This window comes from Scyliorhinus canicula, chromosome 1 (genome assembly GCF_902713615.1).
Source record: "Scyliorhinus canicula chromosome 1, sScyCan1.1, whole genome shotgun sequence".
Classification (NCBI taxonomy): Eukaryota; Metazoa; Chordata; class Chondrichthyes; order Carcharhiniformes; family Scyliorhinidae; genus Scyliorhinus; species Scyliorhinus canicula.
In genome coordinates this window covers 280756276-280778285 of record NC_052146.1, presented here as the reverse complement: position 1 = coordinate 280778285, position 22010 = coordinate 280756276, and the positions used below count along the sequence as shown (strand labels likewise).

The window sequence follows — 22010 nt, the reverse complement described above, 5'->3', positions numbered from 1 at the left end:
CCAGTTTGAGGTGTTTTGGGCTGTTGATCCCAAAGTTGTGTTTAAGTTTGTGTGGTTCCAATAGATTCTTTACCATCATCAGGTAAATCATGCACAATAATTCCTCGTCATGTTGTTATCAGACTGATCTGAAGTCCAGTGTAATTTGTCACAAGTATGAACACAAGTTTCACCCTTGGGTGCAGCTACTTTTTTAACTGCAATAGTAGAAAGAAATATTTGAGTGCTCGGCACCTGAAGTCAAGTGTTGTGTTCACTCCTGAAGAGCAGGAACAATGTACAGAGTCTGAACTCTGCGCACAGCAATGTATTCTGCATTTTAAATAATAAAATTGTACTGCAAGGCTGCATTTAGCAGTTTTCACAAAAACATTTATTTTCCATTATTATAGAATAATTGAAACTGAAATACTGTTAGAAGTTACTTGGGGCCAAGCATCTCATGTGGTTTGACCCACTGTTCAAATTGTTCGGGAGTAAGGAATCCCAACTTCACTGCCATTTCTTTCAGTGTTGTACCTTCTTTGTGGGCTGCCTTGGCAATCTTTGCTGCTTTATCATAGCCTGTTAGTAATGAGAAATAACAATCATCATTCCTTGGTTACAAAACAACCCTGAACTCTTCCAGAATTGTTATGGCAGTTAACGTTTCATATCACCTCACAGGGCAATTCATGTAACTGGATTTTGTTCTCAGCTGCCTACAATGAAAAGCTAAATGTGCCAGTATTATCAAAAACGTACATTGTAGGGTAAAGCTAACAGCATAGAGTGTTACTCAATACACATACAAATCAGGACCACTGAATCAACACATGAAGGTGGCATATCCACAAAGTCCTCCGCATTAACACTGGGGACCAGTGTCAATGTTGGGTCAAACAACATCCTCACATAGTCATACCCTAATCAATGAATGGCTCAACAATACAGACTTCGTTTCACCCCTGGCCTGCCAGTAGGATAAACCCACTAGTGCAGGCATACTGGTAATCAGCTGGTCTGAGGGGAGTTCTCAACATTGGCTCCAGACACCATGAAAGTTCATGGCTTCTGGTTAAATGTGGGCAAGGAAACTTTTTGCAGATTACCATCCATCAACCTCCCTCAGCCATTCCTCCATGTGACCACTCGGAGGATGCACTGAGGATATGAATGACATCATATGCATTCCGAGTGGGGAACTTCAATGTTCATCATTGAGAGACTTGGTATTGCCATCAGTGATTGAGCCAGCCGTGTCCTAAAACACATAGCTGCTGGACTGGGCTTGCAGCAGGTGGTCAGAGAACCAACTCAAGGGAATAAACGACTGATCTCGGGTCCAAATCCCATCTTTATACTGAGCAACCCCCATTATGGGCAGCACGGTAGCATAGTGATTAGCACTGTTGCTTCACAGCGTCAGGGTCCCGGGTTCCATTCCCACTTGGGTCACTGTCTGTGCGAAGTCTGCACGTTCTCCCCGTATCTGCATGGGTTTCCTCCGGGTACTCCGGTTTCCTCCCACAAGTCCCGAAAGACATGCTGTTAGCTGAATTGGACATTCTGAATTCTCCCTCTGTATACCCGAACAGACACCGGAATGTGGCGACTGGGGGATTTTCACAACAACTTCATTGTAGTGTTAACATAAGCCTACTTGTGACAATAAAGATTAATTAAAAAAGAACAATTTAAACCTGACCTATTACGATTCTCACCTCTCATCCTGACTCAGACATTTGTTCATCACCATTTCTCTCTACCCAAGAGTACTTTGAGAGCATAGAAACACAGAAAATAGGAGCAGCGGGAGGCCATTCGGCCCTTCGAACCTGCTCCGCCATTCATTATGATCATCCAACTCAATAGCCTAATCCCACTTTTCTTCCATATTATTTGATCCTCCAAGTGCCATATCTAACTGCTTCTTGAAAACATACAATGTTTTGGCCTCAACTCCTTCCTGTGGTAATGGATTCCACAAGCCGACCACTCTCTGGGTGAAGAAATATCTCCTCATCTCTGTCCTAAATGGCCCACCCCATATCCTCAGACTGTAATCCCTGGTTCTGGACTCACCCATCATCTGGGAACATCCTTTCTGCATCTAACCCGTCTAGACTTGTTCGAATTTTATATGTTTCTGAGATCCCCCCTTATTCTTCTGAACTCGGGCAAATACAATCCTAACCAATTCAATCTCTCCTTGTACGTCAGTCCTGCCATCCCAGAAATCAGTGTGGTAAATCTTCGTTGCAGTCCCTACAGAGCAAGAACCAGAGACCAAAACTACCCACAATATACCAGGTGTGGCCTCACAAATGCCCTGTATAATAGCAGCAAGCATCCTCGCTCCTGTACTCAAATCCTCTTGCTATGTAGGCTGTTGTACTGCATACTTACCTTCAGTGACTGGTGTACGAGGTCACGTTGCACATTTCCCTCTTAATTTATGGCCATTCAGATAATAGTCTGCCTTCTCGTTTTTGCTACCAAAGTGGATAACCTCGCATTTCTCCAAATTATACTGCATCTGCCATTCACTTGCCCACTCACTCAATTTATCCAAAATCACACTGAAGGATCTCTACATCCTTCCCACAGCTCACTCTCCCACCCGACTTGGTGTCATCTGCAAATTTGGATATTATATTTTGTTACCCTATCTGAATCATTACTATATATTGTGAATAGCTGGGGTCCTAGCACCAATTCCTGCGGTACCCACTAGTCACTGCCTGCCAATTTGAAAAACACCTGTTAATTCCTACTCTTTGTTTCCTGTCTGCCAACCAGTTTTCTATCCATCTCATTACACTAGCCCTAATCCCATGCACTTTCATTTCACACGCTAACCTCTTGTCAAAAGCCTTCTGAAAGTCCAAATATACCACATCCACTGGCTCCCCTCGTCAACGCGACGAGTTACATCCTCAAAAAGAATTCCCGTAGATTTGTCAAGCATGATTTCCCCTGCATAAATCCATGTTGACTCTTTCTGATCCTGCCACTATTTTCTGAGTGCTCTGCTATAAAATCTTTGATAATTGATTCTCGAATTTTCCCTACCACCGATGTCAGGCCTATAATTCCTTGATTTCTCTCTACCTCCACTTTTTAAAGAGTGGAATTGCAATAGCTATCCTCAAATCTGCAGGAACTGTCCCAGCATCTAGATAATCCTGGAAGGTGACCACCAATGCAACCACTATTTCTAGAGCCACTTCCTTAGGTACTCTGGGATGTAGATTATCAGGCTCATATTCACAACACAGAATGCAGTGGTTCAGACAGAGAGCCCACTGACACCTTTTTAGGTTAATAAATGCTGGCACGCTGCCCTAAATACCAGAAATGAATAATTTGTTTTAAAATTCATTTCACATTATTTATTTATTAAATGAAATGAAGTGTCCTCCTGGTGGACACAGCAAATGCCTTAGGTGTTTGTCCCTGGAGCACGATCTGGAGAGCGGACATCTGTAAGACTCACGCCAAGGTTAAATAATTGACTCAGATGGTGCCAGTACCACCTGAGCATTCCCATTCCGGGGCAGCTGAAAAGCCACAAGCACTGGTCTTCAACGTATCCCCATCCATTCTGGCAGAGTTTAATTGTTTGGCCACCATCCTCTTCTGGCTCTCGTATTGGCACCATGTCTTAAGCCATCTGAGTATCACTATCTAGAATCTTCTCCCTAAAGCGTTTTTATGCACACCCCTCTCCTTTAAGTACCTCCCTAAAAAGCTCTTTGTCATGTGCGGGTCCCTTTAAGAAATGGGTGTTTATCAAATAGCTGCAGTGATGTCATTGTGTGGGTGGAGCTGGAATGTGATTCTGACTTTTACTTTCGTTTTGAGCTGGAAGCTGCTTTGTCTCTTGGTTTTGTTTTCAGTTTGGAAGCTGCATTCAAGCAATTGGTCTTTTTGATTTCTCTCTCTGCCTCCTAAAGAATGTCTCCAGATCACTTGATTTCAAAGTAATACCTGTTTCTGTAAGGAATACAAACCTACTGTCTTTATTAAAAAGGATTTTTTGCCTTTTGGATGTTGTTAGGAAAGTTATTAAGGATTACCTATAGAGTATTGTAACTGTGGGGATTATCAGTGTTGGTAGTTGATAAGATGTGTTTATAAAATGTTATCTGGATTCACAGAATAAACATAGTTTTTGTTTAAACATACTTTAGATCTCTGTTGCATCACGCCTGTAAAGTGGGCCCTTGTGCTCCCCATAACCAAACTCTATTAAAAGTTGTGGGTCAGGTGAACTCCATGGTATACTTTGGTGTTCTCTAAACCCTGGCCCATAATAGCTTCGATCCAGCTTTCAGACCACCCTCCCTAATTTGGTAGCATAGTGGTTAGCACTATGGCTTCACGGTCTCAGGTGCGATTCCCGGCTTGGGTCACTGTCTGTGTGGAGTCTGAACTTTCTCCCCGTGTCTTTGTGGGCTTCCTCCAGGTGCTCCTGTTTCCTCCCACAAGTCCCGAAAGACGTGCTGTTAAGTGAATTTGATATTCTGAATTCTCCCTCTGCGTACCCAAACAGGCACCGGAATGTGGCGACTAGAGGCGTTTCACAGTAACGTCATTGCAGTGCTAATGTAAGCCTACTTGTGACAATAAAGATTTTTTTTTAAAAATCCTCCTCCTTTAGCGAAGCATTCATTTTCCTCGCGGCTGACTGTAACCTGGGATGCTTCACTGCAGTAAAGGTACTATATAAATGAAAAGTACTGCAGCTGTGGTCAATGTAAAGCGTTGTGTCCAGAAACACATGTGCGTTATGTCTATTACTGGAGTATTGAGTGATGAAAGCTTCATTGTACCGAATCACTTGATTACAAATTTCTTAACCTCCTATGATTCCTTTATTTCGCAACACTGCAAATTATCCCAACCCCTAACCTTCACTCACTGATTTGTGTACCAGCCCGCATCTGAGACCAACTTCACATTTAATAAACCAGTTTTGCATCCAAACGATCTGAGCTACGATCATTCAGTTCTCCTCTCAACAGCAATCTGCTTTTTTCTCTGGTGGAAACACAAGCAGCCACCAAGGCCATGGCTTCTACCCTTCACGTTTTTGCACACTACAGATTGATTTTCTTAAATCAATTCCTCCATTCAGGAATTGTTGCCAATATGCCACCTGTTCTCCTGATTCCAGCCATCCAATATTTTTCATTATGGAAGTAGGGGCCTGCTCTCAAGAGATTTTAGTATTTTGTTTTAACTTATCCATCTCATTGCTCTTTGTTCAAAGATTCTATTAAGTGCCAGCCAAAAATCTAGTTTGTCATCATGTACAGAGGAAACAAATAACATTCAAAATCAGTGCTCAGTAACAGGGATTTTGCCATGCAGTGATGGTCAATCAGAACAGGACTATTGATCCCACATATCTCACTGCTCTGCATCCTACTGAAAAGCAGCCGTTTCCCAAAATAAAAACAGAATGCAATAAAACCCACTAGTCAATCACTTCTCTCTTACCGATATGAATGTTAAGTGCTGTCACCAGCATTAGTGACTCGTTCATTAACTTCTCAATCCTTTCGGTGTCAGCCTGAATTCCAACCACACAATGGTCTGTGAAGGAGACACACGAATCTCCAATTAATTGTGCTGAATTCAGCACATTTTTGATCTGGAAGTAAAAAACAAAAATGTATTAAATCTTGGTAGTTCGTAAATGTAGTATGTTTGAAGAACTGAACGTCACTCAATCTTTGTGACCACATCAAATCCATCCAAATCAGGAATGATGATGACTGATAGTATTGCAAACTCCTCCTTCCCCAACCCAATTATGTCCTATCACGGCAGTCTTTAAAAAAAAAAGGGTTCAAGCCCCACTCTGGGGCTAGAGCACAAAAATCAAGGTTGACATACCATTTGCTGTGTTTGGCCCCTTGTTCCGCACTGTAACCAATCACTGTTTGCCTATGTACCATTTGTCAATGTACTCTGTTAATTATTTTTTTTTTGTCTACTATATATATGTACTGTGTACGCTCCCTTGGCGCAGAAAAATACTTTTCAATCAACCAGTGCAGTACTGAAGGAGTGCTGCATTGTCAGAAGTGCTGCATTTCAAACTTTAAATTGAAACTCCATCTGCCTATTTGGATGGATTATGAAAGATTCCATGGCACTTTTTCTTCAAAGAAGAGCAGGGGAAGTCATCCCCTCATTTCCCTGGCCAATATTTATCATTCAATCAACATCATAATTACAGATTATCCGTTACCATGTTGCTGTTTGTGGGAGATTGCTGTGTGCAAAATGGCTGCCATGTTTTCTATATCGTGACAGATACTACACTTTAAAAGCACTTCATTAACTTGTAACTTTTGAGAGGTCGAGTGGTTGTGAAAAGCGATTATATAAATGGAAACCATTTTTTTCTCTCTGCATCAGAAAATTCCATCTTTTTAACAAAGCCCAAATTTCAGATCTCTCCAAAATAAAACCATCTGACTACAAAATTGCTGTGCTACGGATTAAAAAGTCTGCAGGGAGAACAGGTATCATGCCTCATTTTCATGAAGACTGTTTTGTCATCCACTCCAGCACACACATCGTTTCCTGAAAATAATCCAGTACCATTTACCATACAGGCTATGTTTCAAAGACTAACTAGAAAGACAACATTCAAGAGTTTTGAAAGCTCCTTAAAACCAGAAATACAATTCATTAAGTGGTGAGGATGTGGAACTCACAACTACATGTGATAGCTGAAGAGAATATCATTTAAGGGCAAACTAGATAAGTAACACAAGTAAGAAGTGAAATTAAGCAAATAGAGTTGGAGCAGGCTTGTGTGGAGTTTATACACCACAGCATAGACCAAATGGTTTGCTATTGTGACGTAAAGTGTCCATTTTAATTGTGAAGGATTGGGACGATGACAATTAATACTAAACACTGGCAAACCATGCCAACCTTTTATTCACCTTTGCATTTCAAATAACCAGTCTTCACTGATACGCGTCTTGATAATACCTTTAAAATAGGTGCATTATGAGGGAAGGAGAGAAAGTTAAATTAAATTACATGAAGGAACTTACATTTCTTTTTTTTTTAAATTAGAGTACCCAATTATTTTTTCCAATTAAGGGGCAATTTAGCATGGCAAATCCACCTATCCTGCACATCTTTTGGGTTGTGGGGGTGAAACCCACGAAGACATGGGGAGAATGTGCAAACTCCTCACGGACAGTGACCCAGAGCCGGGATTCGAACCCGGGTCCTCAGCGCCATAGGCAGCAATGCTAACCACTGTGCCACCATGCTGCCCTGGAACTTAGGACCTCAGGTCATCCCAAAGCATTTCACAGCCAAAGAATTACTTCTGAAATGCAGTCACCGTTCTACGTGCAACAACCAATTTAGACACAGCAAGGCCCTACATACCAAGATAAACGTTCAGAACATGTTATTTTTTAAAAAGTGATGTTGAAGGATAAATATTGCTCAGGGCCCTGCTTAGCTCTTTGGCATACATCTCAGAAAGCTGAATCTTCCGCTCTCCAAAGGATGGCTCACAGGATGCATCAGGCAATGAATATCTTTGGCTTTATTATTCAAGTTCTTGTGACAATCAGTAGCAGTTTGTACTTGGTGATTGTGGTCTCTTGCTGCCCCCACCACCAATCCCAAATAGCTCTTCCTCTGCCATCTTAGCATCAGCAATGCAGCTAATCACACTACAATTCTAGAAATAAATTCTCACCCTAACTGCAACCCAACAGTCTATAAATTTTGTAGATTAATATTAAAAATATACACATATATGAAGGTCTATATATCAAATATAGTTGGAGTTAGAAGAAAATCTATTATTATACAGTTACTTAGATCACTTCTTCATGTTATATCACTTTATATGTAGCAATCCCTACATCTGGACCTCTTACACTTAACACCATCTAAATCCTATGGGGGAAAAAAAAAAAAAACAGGTTTCCTGGTACTTACCATCAAGGGTTTAAAAACATTCAGCTCAAAGTGGCCATTACTTCCTCCAACAGTAACGGCAACATGATTTCCCATGACCTGTGCTGCTACCATTGTAATAGCTTCACACTGGGTGGGGTTCACCTTACCTGTCAAAACACAATTGTACTTGCCATGAAAATTAAAATCGCACATTCCCAGATATTGTACTTTTCAGTAAATTATTGATTTCTACTGTAAAAACATGGCTGCAAAAAGCATTTTTTTGTGCAAAAGTAAAACTGCATTCTTTAAGATTAGAAATTATCCTGTCCACGCTTAACGTCATCTCAGTCGGCTGTGGTTCCTCAAAACCTGGTGGTACAGTTTCTTGAAAAGTAGAATACAGTGGATGCTAGAATCTGAAATCAAAACAGAAAATGCTAGAAATCCCAACAGGTCAGGCAACACCTGTGGAGAGAGACACACAAGTGGCCCAGATCCTCCAGTCTCCAGATGATCATACCTCGGAAGATCCTGTGGGGAACTCCTCATAATTCTGAATGAGTTGGAGACTTCAGACGATTCCAACTGACTTAACTGGATAATTATGCAGGAAATGTTAGACTGCTCCCACCCTCAGACCCTCCCCCCCCCACCCCAACTACAATCACAATCCGTCGACCTCATCACCCTACATAGTTGGCATCCTACCCACCCTGCCACCACCTACCGTGCCCACCCTACTGCTACCCACATACCTCACTCACATTACATCATTAATACAGCGAAAAGCTACTGAAATGTATCAAATCTTTTCACTACATCAGTGAACAAACGAATAAAGACTTTCCAAAATATGATGTGCAGATGCCGGCATTGGACTATGGTGGGCACAGGAAGAAGTAGCACCAGGTTAAAGCCCAACAGGTTTGTTTCGAATCACTAGCTTTCGGAGCACAGAACTTGCATCACTGACTTTGTCTATACATGTGGTTGTGGAACCCACCTCTTCACTCACCTGTTGAAGGAGCTGTGCTCCGAAAGCTAGTGATTCGAAACAAACCTGTTGGACTTTAACCTGGTGCTGTAAGATGTCTTACTGTTTCCAAAATATGGCAGCAACTGCCGTAAAAAAGAGGCACAGCTTGGCTTCGAAGAAGTCCTTCGAATATTGCTGAGGGCCCTATTTCCGAATAGATCCAGTTTGGAAGTCCAGGCCTGAAGTGTGGAACTGCAGTGCTGTGCAAAGAAAAAAAGCAGAGCGGCAATCAGGCTGTGATCGCCTCGGCAGATTTGGTCCAATGTTTCATGTGTGTGTCCTTTCATCAGAACTGGGAAAAAGTTAAAAATGTAACATGTTCTGAGCACGGTAGGAAAAGGACAAACGTAATGGGTGAAAACTTGGAGATAAAGAATTAGCCTTCCAAGGCCAAAGGGATTGATTATTTTCTTACTCCACAACCAAAGAAACAAAATACATGTCTCGAGCAGGGGTGCTGCTGTTGGGAACCGAAAATAAGAGAAACACTGAAACGTGGAAAGAAAAGGAAACAAAAATCAGGGCTGGGATTATAGAACTCAATGTTGAATCCAGAAGGCTATGAAGTGCCTAATTAAAAGATGAGATGCGGTTCCTCAATCTTGTACTGAGCTTCACTGGAACAGTGCAGTAAGCAAAGGATAGGGATGCCAGTGCAATAAGGTGGAGAATCAAAATTACAAGTCACCAGAGGCTTGGGGTCAGGCTTGCAGATTGAACAGAGGTGCTCCGCAAAGCAGTCGCCTAATCAGTGTTTGATCTCCACAATGTAGAGGATATCACATTGTGCGCAGCGAATATAGATTGAAGGAAGAGCACATAAAACATTGCTTTACCTGGAAGGAATGTTTGGGGCGTTGGGCAGCGAGGAGAGGAGGTAAAACGGCAGATGTTACACCTCCTGTGTTTACATGGAAAGGTGTAATGAGAATGGGATGGGTTATGGAGTGGACGAGGGGATCAGGACAAACGGTCCATTTGCAATGCTGAAAAGTGAAGGGGAAGATGTGTTTTGTGGAACCCTTAACAGTTCAGAAGGAGGCCATTCAGCCCATCAAATTTGCACCAATCCAATGAAAGACAACCCTAATTTGACCCAATCTCCCACCCCCCATCCCCGTAACAGCACGTAACCTTTTGGTTTGTTGTTTTGTGGTTGTATCATGCTGGAAATAGTGTAAAATAATCCACTGAATACAGAGACAGGTAGAATGGAAGGTGAAGTTTATGGGTGACTCAGTGGCACAGCCATTAGCACTGCTGCCTCAGCGTCTGGGACCGGGGTTCAATTCTGGCCATGGGCAACTGTGTGGAGTTTGCACTTTCTCCCACTATGTGAGTTTTCTCTGGGATGCTCCGGTTCCCTCCCACAGTCCAAAGATGTGCAGGTTAGGTGGATTGGTCATGTTAAATTGCCCTTAGTGTCCAAAAGGTTAGGTTGGGTTACAGAGATAGGGTCAGGGCATGGGCCTAGGTAGGGTACTCTTTTTCAAGGGTCGGTGCAGACCCGATAGGCTGAATGGCCTCCTTCTGCACTATAGAGATATTATGATTCTCAGACATGGGGGAACCATATTGTGGTTCTGGGAGGGCGGGGAATGGATGAGTACAGAAGTGTGGAAAATGTGGCACACATGGTAGAGGGTCCTGTCAACCTATGAAAGGCTGTTGTGGAAGGTTGCATTATCAGAACAGTTAAGACAGAAACAGAAGACCAGGGACAAGATGTTGGGTATGGGTCAGGTTTGCTGTGCTAGTCAGTGGATGTATAATGACTATTAATTTTTTTGTTTGCACTGGAGTGCTGAGCTTGTGGCATTTGAGTGCTACAGTGAGAGTTTGGTGAATAAGGGTTCATTTTTATTTAAAGTCTAGTATTTCTTTTATTTAGTTAATTAACTTAAAAGTTGCTGTTTGGTCTACAAGAAGGTGAATTTTGAATCAGCTTTAAACAAGGTTCTACTTGTACTTGCTTGCAGCTGGAGCTTGTTAGAACATAGAACATAGAACAGTACAGCACAGAACAGGCCCTTCGGCCCTCGATGTTGTGCCGAGCAATGATCACCCCACTTAAACCCACATACCCCTAACCCAACAATCCCCCCCATTAACCTTTACACTACGGGCAATTTAGCATGGCCAATCCACCTAACCCGCACATCTTTGGACTGTGGGAGGAAACCGGAGCACCCGGAGGAAACCCACGCACACACGGGGAGGACGTGTAGATTCCACACATACAGTGACCAGCCGGGAATCGAACCTGGGACCCTGGAGCTGTGAAGCATTGATGCTAACCACCATGCTACCGTGAGGCCCCTAAATTAATTAGTTAATTGGAATAGGCCAGTTTTCAGAGGCTAGAGTCACAGTATAAATAGGAGCTAGTTACAGTGCAGACTTTGTTTGCACGGAGTGCTGAGCTTGTGGCATTTGAGTGCTACAGTGAGAGTTTGGTGACTGAGGGAGTGCTGAGCTTGTTGCATTTGAGTGCTACAGTGAGAGTTTGGTGATTAAGGGAATGCTGAGCTTGTTGCATTCGAGTGCTACAGTGAGAGTTTGGTGACTGAGGGAGTTGGGTGAGGAGAGAGTAAGGTGCTCCATACATTTCATTTCCTATATGTATCAAAGAGCGTGAAGGGAGTCAGTAGTTTAGAGTACAGCTGACTGGAGGCAGAGTCGGAGGTCCAGTTGGGCCATGGGGAAGCTAATTCTGTAAGGTAAGAGGGGATGGAGGCAAGGGCAGTTGCATGCGCCTCCGGTAGGATGTAGGTGGTGAGGGATACCACAGGTGTCCCCGCTGACTATACCTGCGGGAAGTGCACCCAACTCCAGCTCCTCAGAGACCGTGTAAAGGAACTGGAGCTGGAGCTGGATGAACTTCGGATCATTCGGGAGGCAGACGGGGTTATCGAGAAGAGTTACAGGGAGGTAGCCACACCCAAGGTACTGGACAAGAGTAGCTGGATTACAGTCAGGGAAAGAAAACTAACAGGCAGACAGTGCAGGGATCCCTCGTGGCCGTTCCCCTTCAAAACAAGTATACCGTTTTGGATGCTGTTGGGGGGGGATGACCTACCGGGGGAAGGCCCCAGCGGCCAGATCTCTGGCACTGAGTCTGGCTCTGGGGGTCAGAAGGGAAGGAGGGAGCATAGAAAAGCAATAGTAATAGGAGATTCAATGGTTAAGGGAATAGATAGGAGATTCTGCGGTCGCGAGCGAGACCCCCGAAAGGTATGTTGCCTCCCGGGTGCCAGGGATGTCTCGAATCGTGTCTTCAGGATCCTGAAGGGGGAGGGCGAGCAGCCAGAAGTCGTGGTGCACATTGGTACCAACGACGTAGGTAGGAAAACGGGTGTGGAGGTAATAAACAAGTTTAGGGAGTTAGGCTGGAAGTTAAAGGCCAGGACAGACAGAGTTGTCATCTCTGGTTTTTTGCCGGTGCCACGTGATAGTGAGGCTAGGAATAGGGAGAGAGTGCAGTTGAACACGTGGCTGCAGGAATGGTGTAGGAGGGAGGGCTTCAGGTATTTGGATAATTCGAGCGCATTCTGGGGAAGGTGGGACCTGTACAAGCAGGACGGGTTGCATCTGAACCAGAGGGGCACCAATATCCTGGGTGGGAGGTTTTCTAGTACTCTTCGGGAGGGTTTAAACTAATTTGGCAGGGGAATGGGAACCGGATTTGTAGTCCAGCAACTAAGGAAGCCGATATTCAGGACGCCAAAGCATGTAGTGATGCAGTGGGGAAGGTAACACTGACAAAGGAGAGTACTTGCAGGCAAGGAGATGGGTTGAAGTGTGTATACTTTAATGCAAGAAGCATCAGGAATAAGGTGGGTGAACTTAAGGCATGGATCGGTTCTTAGGACTACGATGCGGTGGCCATCACGGAAACTTGGATAGAAGAGGGGCAGAAATGGTTGTTGGAGGTCCCTGGTTATAGATGTTTCAACAAGATTAGAGAGGATGGTAAAAGAGGTGGGGGGGTGGCATTGTTAATTAGAGATAGTATAACAGCTGCAGAAAGGCAGTTCAAGGGGGATCTGCCTACTGAGGTAATATGGGTTGAAGTCAGAAATAGGAAAGGAGCAGTCACCTTGTTGGGAGTTTTCTATAGGCCCTCCAATAGCAGCAGAGATGTGGAGGAACAGATTGGGAAACAGATTTTGGAAAGGTGCAGAAGTCACAGGGTAGTAGTCATGGGTGACTTCAACTTCCCAAACATTGAGTGGAAACTCTTTAGATCAAATAGTTTGGATGGGGGCAGTGTTTGTGCAGTGTGTCCAGGAAGCTTTTCTAACACAGTATGTAGATTGTCCGACCAGAGGGGAGGCCATATTGGATTTAGTACTTGGTAATGAACCAGGGCAGGTGATAGATTTGTTAGTGGGGGAGCATTTTGGAGGTAGTGACCACAATTCTGTGACTTTCACTTTAGTTATGGAGAGGGATAGGTGCGTGCAACAGGGCAAGGTTTATAATTGGGGGAACGGTAAATACAATGCTGTCAGAAAAGAATTGAAGTGCATAAATTGGGAACATAGGCTGTCAGGGAAGGACACAAGTGAAATGTGGAACATAGAACATAGAACAGTACAGCACAGAACAGGCCCTTCGGCCCTCAATGTTGTGCAGAGCAATGATCACCCTACTCAAACCCACGTATCCACCCTATACCCGTAACCCAACAACCCCCCCCTTAACCTTACTTTTTAGGACACTACGGGCAATTTAGCATGGCCAATCCACCTAACCCGCACATCTTTGGACTGTGGGAGGAAACCGGAGCACATGGAGGAAACCCACGCACACACGGGGAGGACGTGCAGACTCCACACAGACAGTGACCCAGCCGGGAATCGAACCTGGGACCCTGGAGCTGTGAAGCATTTATGCTCACCACCATGCTACCGTGCTGCCCATACCGCAGGGATCAGTTCTGGGTCCTCTGCTGTTTGTGATTTTCATTAACGACTTGGATGAGGGAGTTGAAGGGTGGGTCAGTAAACTTGTTCAAGGAACAGGTACTGCGTGTCTTTGATATGTATGTCCCTGTCAGGCAGGGAAGGGATGGTCGAGTGAGGGAACCATGGTTGACGAGAGGTTGAATGTCTTGTTAAGAGGAAGAAGGAGACTTATGTAAGGCTGAAGAAACAAGGTTCAGACAGGGCGCTGGAGGGATACAAGATAGCCAGGAGGGAACTGAAGAAAGGAATTAGGAGAGCTAAGAGAGGGCATGAAAAATCTTTGGCGGGTAGGATCAAGGAAAACCCCAAGGCCTTTTACACAAATGAGAATGACTAGCGCGAGGGTAGGTCCGATCAAGGACAGTAGCGGGAGATTGTGTATTGAGTCAGAAGAGATAGGAGAGGTCTTGAACAAGTATTTTTCTTCAGTATTTACAAACGAGAGGGGCCATATTGTTGGAGGACAGTATAAAACAGACTGATAAGCTCGATGAGATACTTGTCTTGTTTTGAAAAACTTGAGGATAGACAAGTCCCCTGGGCCTGACTGGATATATCCAAGGATTCTATGGGAAGCAAGAAATGGAATTGCAGAGCCGTTGGCAATGATCTTTTCGTCCTCGCTGTCAACAGGGGTGGTACCAGAGGATTGGAGAGTGGCGAATGTCGTGCCCCTGTTTAAAAAAGGGAATAGGGATAACCCTGGGAATTACAGGCCAGTTAGTCTTACTTCTGTGGTAGGCAAAGTAATGGAAAGGGTACTGAGGGATAGGATTTCTGAGCATCTGGAAAGACACTGCTTGATTAGGGATAGTCAGCACGGATTTGTGAGGGGTAGGTCTTGCCTTACATGTCTTATTGACTTCTTTGAGGAGGTGACCAAGCATGTGGTGAAGGTAAAGCAGTGGATGTAGTGTACATGGATTTTAGTAAGGCATTTGATAAGGTTCCCCATTGTAGGCTTGTGCAGAAAGTAAGGAGGCATGGGATAGTGGGAAATTTGGCCAGTTGGATAACAAACTGGCTAACCGATAGAAGACAGAGAGTGGTGGTGGATGGCAAATATTCAGCCTGGAGCCCAGTTATCAGTGGCGTACCGCAGGGATCAGTTCTGGGTCCTCTGCTGTTTGTGATTTTCATTAACGACTTGGATGAGGGAGTTGAAGGGTGGGTCAGTAAATTTGCAGATGATACGAGGATTGGTGGAGTTGTGGATAGTGAGGAGGGCTGTTGTCGGCTTCAAAGAGACATAGATAGTATGCAGAGCTGGGCTGAGAAGTGGCAGATGGAGTTTAACCCTGACAAGTGCGAGGTTGTCCATTTTGGAAGGACAAATATGAATGCGGAATACAGAGTTAACGGTAGGGTTCTTGGCAATGTGGAGGAGCAGAGAGATCTTGGGGTCTATGTTCATAGATCTTTGAAAGTTGCCACTCAAGTGGATAGAGCTGTGAAGAAGGCCTATGGTGTGCTCGCGTTCATTAGCAGAGGGATTGAATTTAAGAGCCGTGAGGTGATGATGCAGCTGTACAAAACCTTGGTCAGGCCACATTTGGAGTACTGTGTGCAGTTCTGGTCGCCTCATTTTAGGAAGGATGTGGAAGCTTTGGAAAAGGTGCAAAGGAGATTTACCAGGATGTTGCCTGGAATGAAGAGTAGGTCATACGAGGAAAGGTTGAGGGTGCTAGGCCTTTTCTCATTAGAACGGAGAAGGATGAGGGGCGACTTGATAGAGGTTTATAAGATGATCAGGGGAATAGATAGAGTAGAGTCAGTAGACAGTCAGAGACTTTTTCCCCGGGTGGAACAAACCATTACAAGGGGACATAAATTTAAGGTAAATGGTGGAAGACATAGGGGGGATGTCAGAGGTAGGTTCTTTACCCAGAGAGTAGTGGGGGCATGGAATGCACTGCCTGTGGAAGTAGTTGAGTCGGAAAAGTTAGGGACCTTCAAGCGGCTATTGGATAGGTACATGGATTAGGGTAGAATAATGGAGTGTAGATGAACTTCTTCTTAAGGGCAGCACAGTAGCATTGTGGATAGCACAATTGCTTCACAGCTCCAGGGTCCCAAGTTCGATTTCGACTTGGGTCACTGTCTGTGTGGAGTCTGCACATCCCCCCAGTGTGTGCGTGGGTTTCCTCCGGGTACTCCGGTTTCCTCCCACAGTCCAAAGATGTGCAGGTTGGGTGGATTGGCCATGAAAAATTGCCCTTAGTGTCCAAACTTCTATGATTAACCTAGGGCAAAAGTTTGGCGCAACATCGTGGGCCGAAGGGCCTGTTCTGTGCTGTATTTCTCTATCTCTAATTGACTATTAGACTATGACCAGAAATGGAGGCAGAAAAGTTAAAGGAGGGAAGAGTCGGAGATGGACAAAGTGAAACACAGAAAGATAGAAATTGAAGTAAAAGTTGACAAAGCTTTCCAATCCAAGGTGAGGGCAGAATATGGCATCGTTAGTCATCATTTCTAATTTTTCCCAATTTGATGAAAGGTCGCAGCACTGAAATATTAACTCTGTTTCTTTCTTTACAAATACTGCTGAGTATTTCCAGCATTTTCTCTCAAAATAGAAAGACAGAAAATAGAACGAATAGGCCATTTGACCCTTCAAGCTTGCTCTGCCATTCATTATCATGACTGAGCAACCTGTTCCTGCTTTCCTCCCATATTCTTTTGATTCCTTTAGCCCCAAGAATTATCTCTAACTCCTTCTTGAAAACGTGCCTCTACTGCTTTCTGTACCTGTGACTCACCACTCCCTGGGTGAGGAAATTTCTCCTTATCTGAATCCTAAGTGGTCTACCCCAGATCCTCAGACTGTGACCCCTGGTTCTGGACTCCCCTGTCATCAGGAACATCCTTCCTACAGAGGGAGCATTGGGTATCGCTCTATGCTGATGAACTCTTGCTGTATGTTTCAGATCCGTTGGAGAGTATGGGAAGGATTATGGGCCTGGTGGTTAGGTTTGGAGGGTTCTCAGGATACAAGCTGAATGTAGGGTAAAGCGAGGTATTCCCGGTGAATGTGCTGGCACAGCGGGCTAATTTAGGGGGGGATGCCATTTACAGTAGCGAGGGATAGGTTTAGGTACTTGGGGATTCAGGTAGCGAGGGAATGGATGGGGCTCCATAAGTGGAACTTAACGAAGCTGGTGGAGGCCAGAGAGGATCTTCAGAGGTGGGGTACATTGCACTTAACGTTGGCGGGGAGGGTCCAAGTGGTGAAAATGAACATTCTGCCGAGGTTCTAGCTTATCTTTCAGGCTCTCCCGATCTTTATACCAAAGGCCTTTTTTCGGAAAGTGGACACAATCATCTCTGACTTTGTATGGGCGGGGAAGGTGCCGAGGATGGGGTGGACCCAGCTACAGAGGCAGCAGGGGGGGTTGGCATTGCCAAATTTCCTTCATTATTATTGGGAGGCGAATGTGGACAAGGTGTGGCGGTGGTGGGAAGGAGAAGGAATCTTGTAAGGGGTCTAGTTTGAGGGCTATGGTGTTAGCAGCATTGCCAATGGCTCCGAGTAGTTATTCAGGGAGCCCAGGGCTGCAGTGCACGGTGAAGATATGGAATCAGCTGAGGAGGCATTTTAGGGTGGAAGGGATGTTGGTGCTAGCGCCTCTGTGCGATAATCATGGGTTTGAGCGGGGGGGGGGGGGGGGGGGGGGGGGGGGGGGGGGAGGGGGGGGAAAGAGAGAGAATGAATAGTGTAAACAGGAGGTGGAGGGAAGTGGGGCTGGTCAAGGTGAGGGATTTGGATTTGGATGAAGGGTTCACCAATCTGGAGGAGCCAAGGGAGAGGGTAGAGCTGCCGAGGGATAGCGAGTTCAGGTATCTACATGTTAGGGACTTTGCACAAAAGGTCTGGAAGGGGTTCCCTAGATTGCCGGGATACACCCTGCTGGAGCGACTGCTGCTTCTGGATGTGGAAGAGGAGGGAAGAATTGGGGATATATATAAATGGCTAGGGGAGCAGGGAGGCGAGCGGGTGGTGAAGATCAAGGAGAAATGGGAAGCGGAGTTGGGAATGGAGATCAATTGGGGAGTATGGAGTGTGGCACTGTGAAGGGTAAACGGGACCTCCTCTTGTGCAAGGATGAGCCTGATACAGTTTAAGGTGGTGCACATGACTCGGGCGAGAATCAATGGGCACTTTCACGGGGTAGCAAATGAGTGTGAGAGGTGTGGGCGGGGCCAGAGATTCATGCACACATGTTTTGGGATTGTGAAAAATTGGGAAGATTGTGGGCGGGAGTGTTCGCGGTCTCAGCCAGGATAGTGGAGGATGGAGTAGACCCGGGCCCTTTGGTGACGATATGTGGGGTTTCAGAAAAGCCGGAGTTCATGGAGAGGAGGAAGGCCGATGTCTTGGCTTTCGCCTCTCTGATTGCACGGCGACGAATTTTGCTGGAGTGGCGGTAGCAGCACGGTTGGGTGACCAGTATGACTTCCTGCGGTTGGAGAAGATAAAGTATGAGTTAAGGGGCTCAGCAGGGGAGTTTGAGAAAAGGTGGGGGATATTTGTGTCCGTGTTTGAGGAGCTGCTCGTCGCAGGTGGGTTTAAGAGGAGAAAAATCTGTATGAACTGTATAGTTGATGGTTGGGAAGAATGTTTCCCGGGGTGTTTATTTGCTGTAACCTACTTTGATACAAGTTTGAATAAAATGCATTTTAAAAAAAGAAGGAACATCCTTCCTGCATCTGCCATGTCCAGGTTTCTGTGAGATCCCCCTTCATTCTACTAAACATCAGCAAATATAATCCTAACCAATTCAAGCACTCCTCATACATCAATCCTGCCATCCCAGGAATTAGTTTGTTAAACCTTTGATGCACTCCCTCCCATAGCAAGAACATCCTTCCTCAAAAAAGGAGACTAAAACTGAAAACAGTATTCCAGGTGCAGTCTCATCAAGGCTCTGTATAACTGTAGCAAGGCATTCCTGCTCCTGTACTTGAATCCTCTCGCTATGAAGGCCAAAATACTATTTGCCTTCTTAACCTGCATGGTTACTTTCAGCGACTGGTGTACAAGAACACCAAGTCTTGTTGTACATTCCCCTCTCTATAGCTATTCAAATAATAATCTGCCTGGTTTTGCTACCAAGTGGATAACATCACATTTATCCACATTGTACTGCAGCTGCCATGCATTTGCTCACTCATTCCACTTGTCCAAATCATACTGAAGCATCTCTGCATCTTCCTCACAGCTCACCCTCCATCCAGCTTTGTGTCATCTGCAAATTTGGAGATATTACATTTAGTTCCCTCATCTGAATCATTAATATATATTGTAAATAGCTGGGGTCCTTGCTCCGAACTCCACTAGTCACTGCCTGCCACTCGGAAAAAGACCGTGCTACAGTCTTTTGGTCTGCTAACACAAAGGACAATCATATGCACAATTTTGCAAAGATAACTTGGCTGAGAAGCATTGACTTGGCCCAAGACCTTGCGGATGGAAAAAAAGTAAATTGCATTCATGCATTTGTCCTGATGACTGCTAGGTGAAAAGCTACAGCAACATGTCTCTCTTTACAGCAAATTGTGACACCAAAATTAACTAGGATTGACTTTCTGCACATAATTTGTATTTGTCACTATCTGCCACTCACTGTCATTTGCTGGGGAGGTAATCTTGCTTTTATCAGGCAAGTTTCAATCATGGAGTTCTGCTTGCTGTAATTGTTTTCCGACTTTGTTTAAATATAGTCCATTTTCTGTAGTGTGCAGAAATACTGTTGGCTGCAAGTCCTGCTGTTAAGTCCCAACTCAACAACTGACATAATGGTGTCAATGCTCACGCGGATATTTAAAAAAAAAGATCAGTACAGGTTGCTCTTGCATCTCCTAACACACCTTCACCGGTACCAGCATTTCCCCAAGTGTAAAGTTAAGATACCTGTGCTACCGACAGCCTTTAAAAGAACCCAATGGGGCCAGAGAGACAGATTTTTAAAATCAATTTTTCCCGTTAAGGCTCCATTTACTTGTAACCACACAGAGCTGAATAACCTCCATCTTACAACAATGGGAATTGGAACTTTGCGATCTTGCAGCACCAGCCAATTACATTTGGAGGTTGAGCACTGTTACTTCAAGATCTATTAAAATAACTAAATACTATAACAGCAGTTACAGGAGAAACAAGCTTATGCCTCCTGTTTGGGTTGCTGGTTGAAGAATGATTATGATATATGGGCCATTAAAGAAAATAAAAAAAGGCAAGTAAAAAAGTGCACTATATAATTATAACTAACTTGCTAAATATTTGCAAAGATGAGGAAATCACCTTCAACTCTCATTAAAAAGCAGTAAAATTCACCATCAGGAAATTCTCAATAGCAAACCATTAATTTCATAATTTGAAAATAAAGCTGATGTTAGCAGGTACGCAGGCCACAAGATATTCATTTGTCTACTACTTTAATGCATGCTTCGTACATTTAAAATAGTCATCCAGAACTTGAATAACGGAAACGAGACAGATGTTGCCAAAGCTTTTCATTCTTTGCTCAACAGGACAAATGAAAGAATGCCAAATTTCAAGGGGTTGCATTAATTTATACGACTGGAGAAAAAAGGTGGCACTGACTGGATGGCAACGGATCTCTGATTGACAATGGTGTTGCCATGGAAAAAGCAATAGGGAACTAGGCTCCCCATACATTTCAGGTGACTCAAAAACAGGCACAAAGCTTGAACATATTTTTTGTTTGCCGAGAAAGGGTTTCTGCGTGAACGTGTGTCATTTCTAAAAAATGTAAATGAACCACAGTTACAAGCTTGACTTGATTATTGTAATTTGGTTGTTATTCTCTTAACCTTGGGGATTCCAGAGTTCACGGTTATTTTATCCATGGCAATACCTTGGCCAATCAGAGTAAAGTTGCCAACCAATCAACACCCATTTTTCTCCAGTGGTATAAACTGTTGAGACTGTTGGAAATTTGGCTTTCTTGCATTCGTGCTGATGAGTGCAAAGCAAAAAAGCTTCAAAACAAGTATCTCCATTAAGCAGTATTCAAGATTCAAAATAAATGGATTAGTGCCTTCACTATAACAGTAAAGATGTAACCAAGATTTATATACCTATACCAACGTAATTAAGTGTACTTTCCCCATAGTTGTGGCTCCACATTTCTCGGGAAATATATCAATAGTTTTCTGAGTATTCCTCTACTAAAGGTCTTTTAAGCAGAAATATTCTGCAAACCTATCAAGCCTTTTACAGGTGTACATTTTAGAGGTAGAAACCTGCTCTTTTGCTCCATTGGACCACTAAAAAAAAAAGAGTTGCAATAAAGTTTAAACCGCAGTTACAGATTTTGTGCCATGCATGCATTCCAAAAGACAGGGTAGCAACATATATCAAAACAGCATCTTCCGACGACACTTTTCTGAACTCGGATTGTAGGATTACCTGGCATGATGCTGCTTCCTGGCTCATTTTCAGGCAAGATGAGTTCACCCAAACCAGAGCGAGGTCCAGATCCCAGAAAGCGAATGTCATTGGCCACCTTCATCAAACTGCAGGCAACAACATTCATGGCACCACTCAGTTCGACCAAGGCGTCGTGCGCAGCAAGAGCTTCAAACTTATTAGGTGCAGTTATAAATGGTAAACCTGAAAACAAAGGCAACATTTATTTTCTGTTGTCATTCTGCATTGCCTGCTTATTGGGCTATATTCGCACATTCTGATGTGCACTGAATGCCACCCGCTGCCAGTATAACTGTAGAAAATCCAAATATTTCTCTGAGCAAAAGGTAATGATGGTCCTGCCAGCATTTGACAGCTTGATCCCACTGAACACAGAAGTACCTCTCACTAGTCAAAGCAAGATTGGTTTTGTTTTTCTGTGAGCCAGAGCTGCAGGGATTTTCTTTGTGCTGCAAGACAGCTGGAGACAAGCAATAGAAAAATAGGAGACAAAAAAAGAAATAAATGCTTAGAATATCCTAACAGGGAGCTGTCTGGTAACAAGCTTAGTGTTTAACGTGTCAAAATTCAGTCTGCTGTTCTAATTTTGTTAAACATCATTATCTCAAAA

The 22010-nt window shown here is 44.1% G+C and overlaps 1 protein-coding gene across 1 annotated transcript in view; it reads right to left on the bottom strand.

Annotated features, from left to right (window-relative positions):
* Nucleotides 1–350: 350 nt before the first annotated feature.
* Nucleotides 351–22010, bottom strand: part of fh (fumarate hydratase) — a 42595-nt gene continuing 20935 nt past the window's right edge. Inside the window, exons 7-10 of the mRNA XM_038814092.1 lie at nucleotides 21380–21583; nucleotides 7975–8102; nucleotides 5488–5641; nucleotides 351–564 (exon numbers count right to left, since the gene is read on the bottom strand). Of these exons, the coding sequence (XP_038670020.1) occupies nucleotides 422–564; nucleotides 5488–5641; nucleotides 7975–8102; nucleotides 21380–21583 (629 nt within the window). The 3' untranslated portion in view covers nucleotides 351–421. The remainder of the gene's footprint in view (nucleotides 565–5487; nucleotides 5642–7974; nucleotides 8103–21379; nucleotides 21584–22010) is intronic.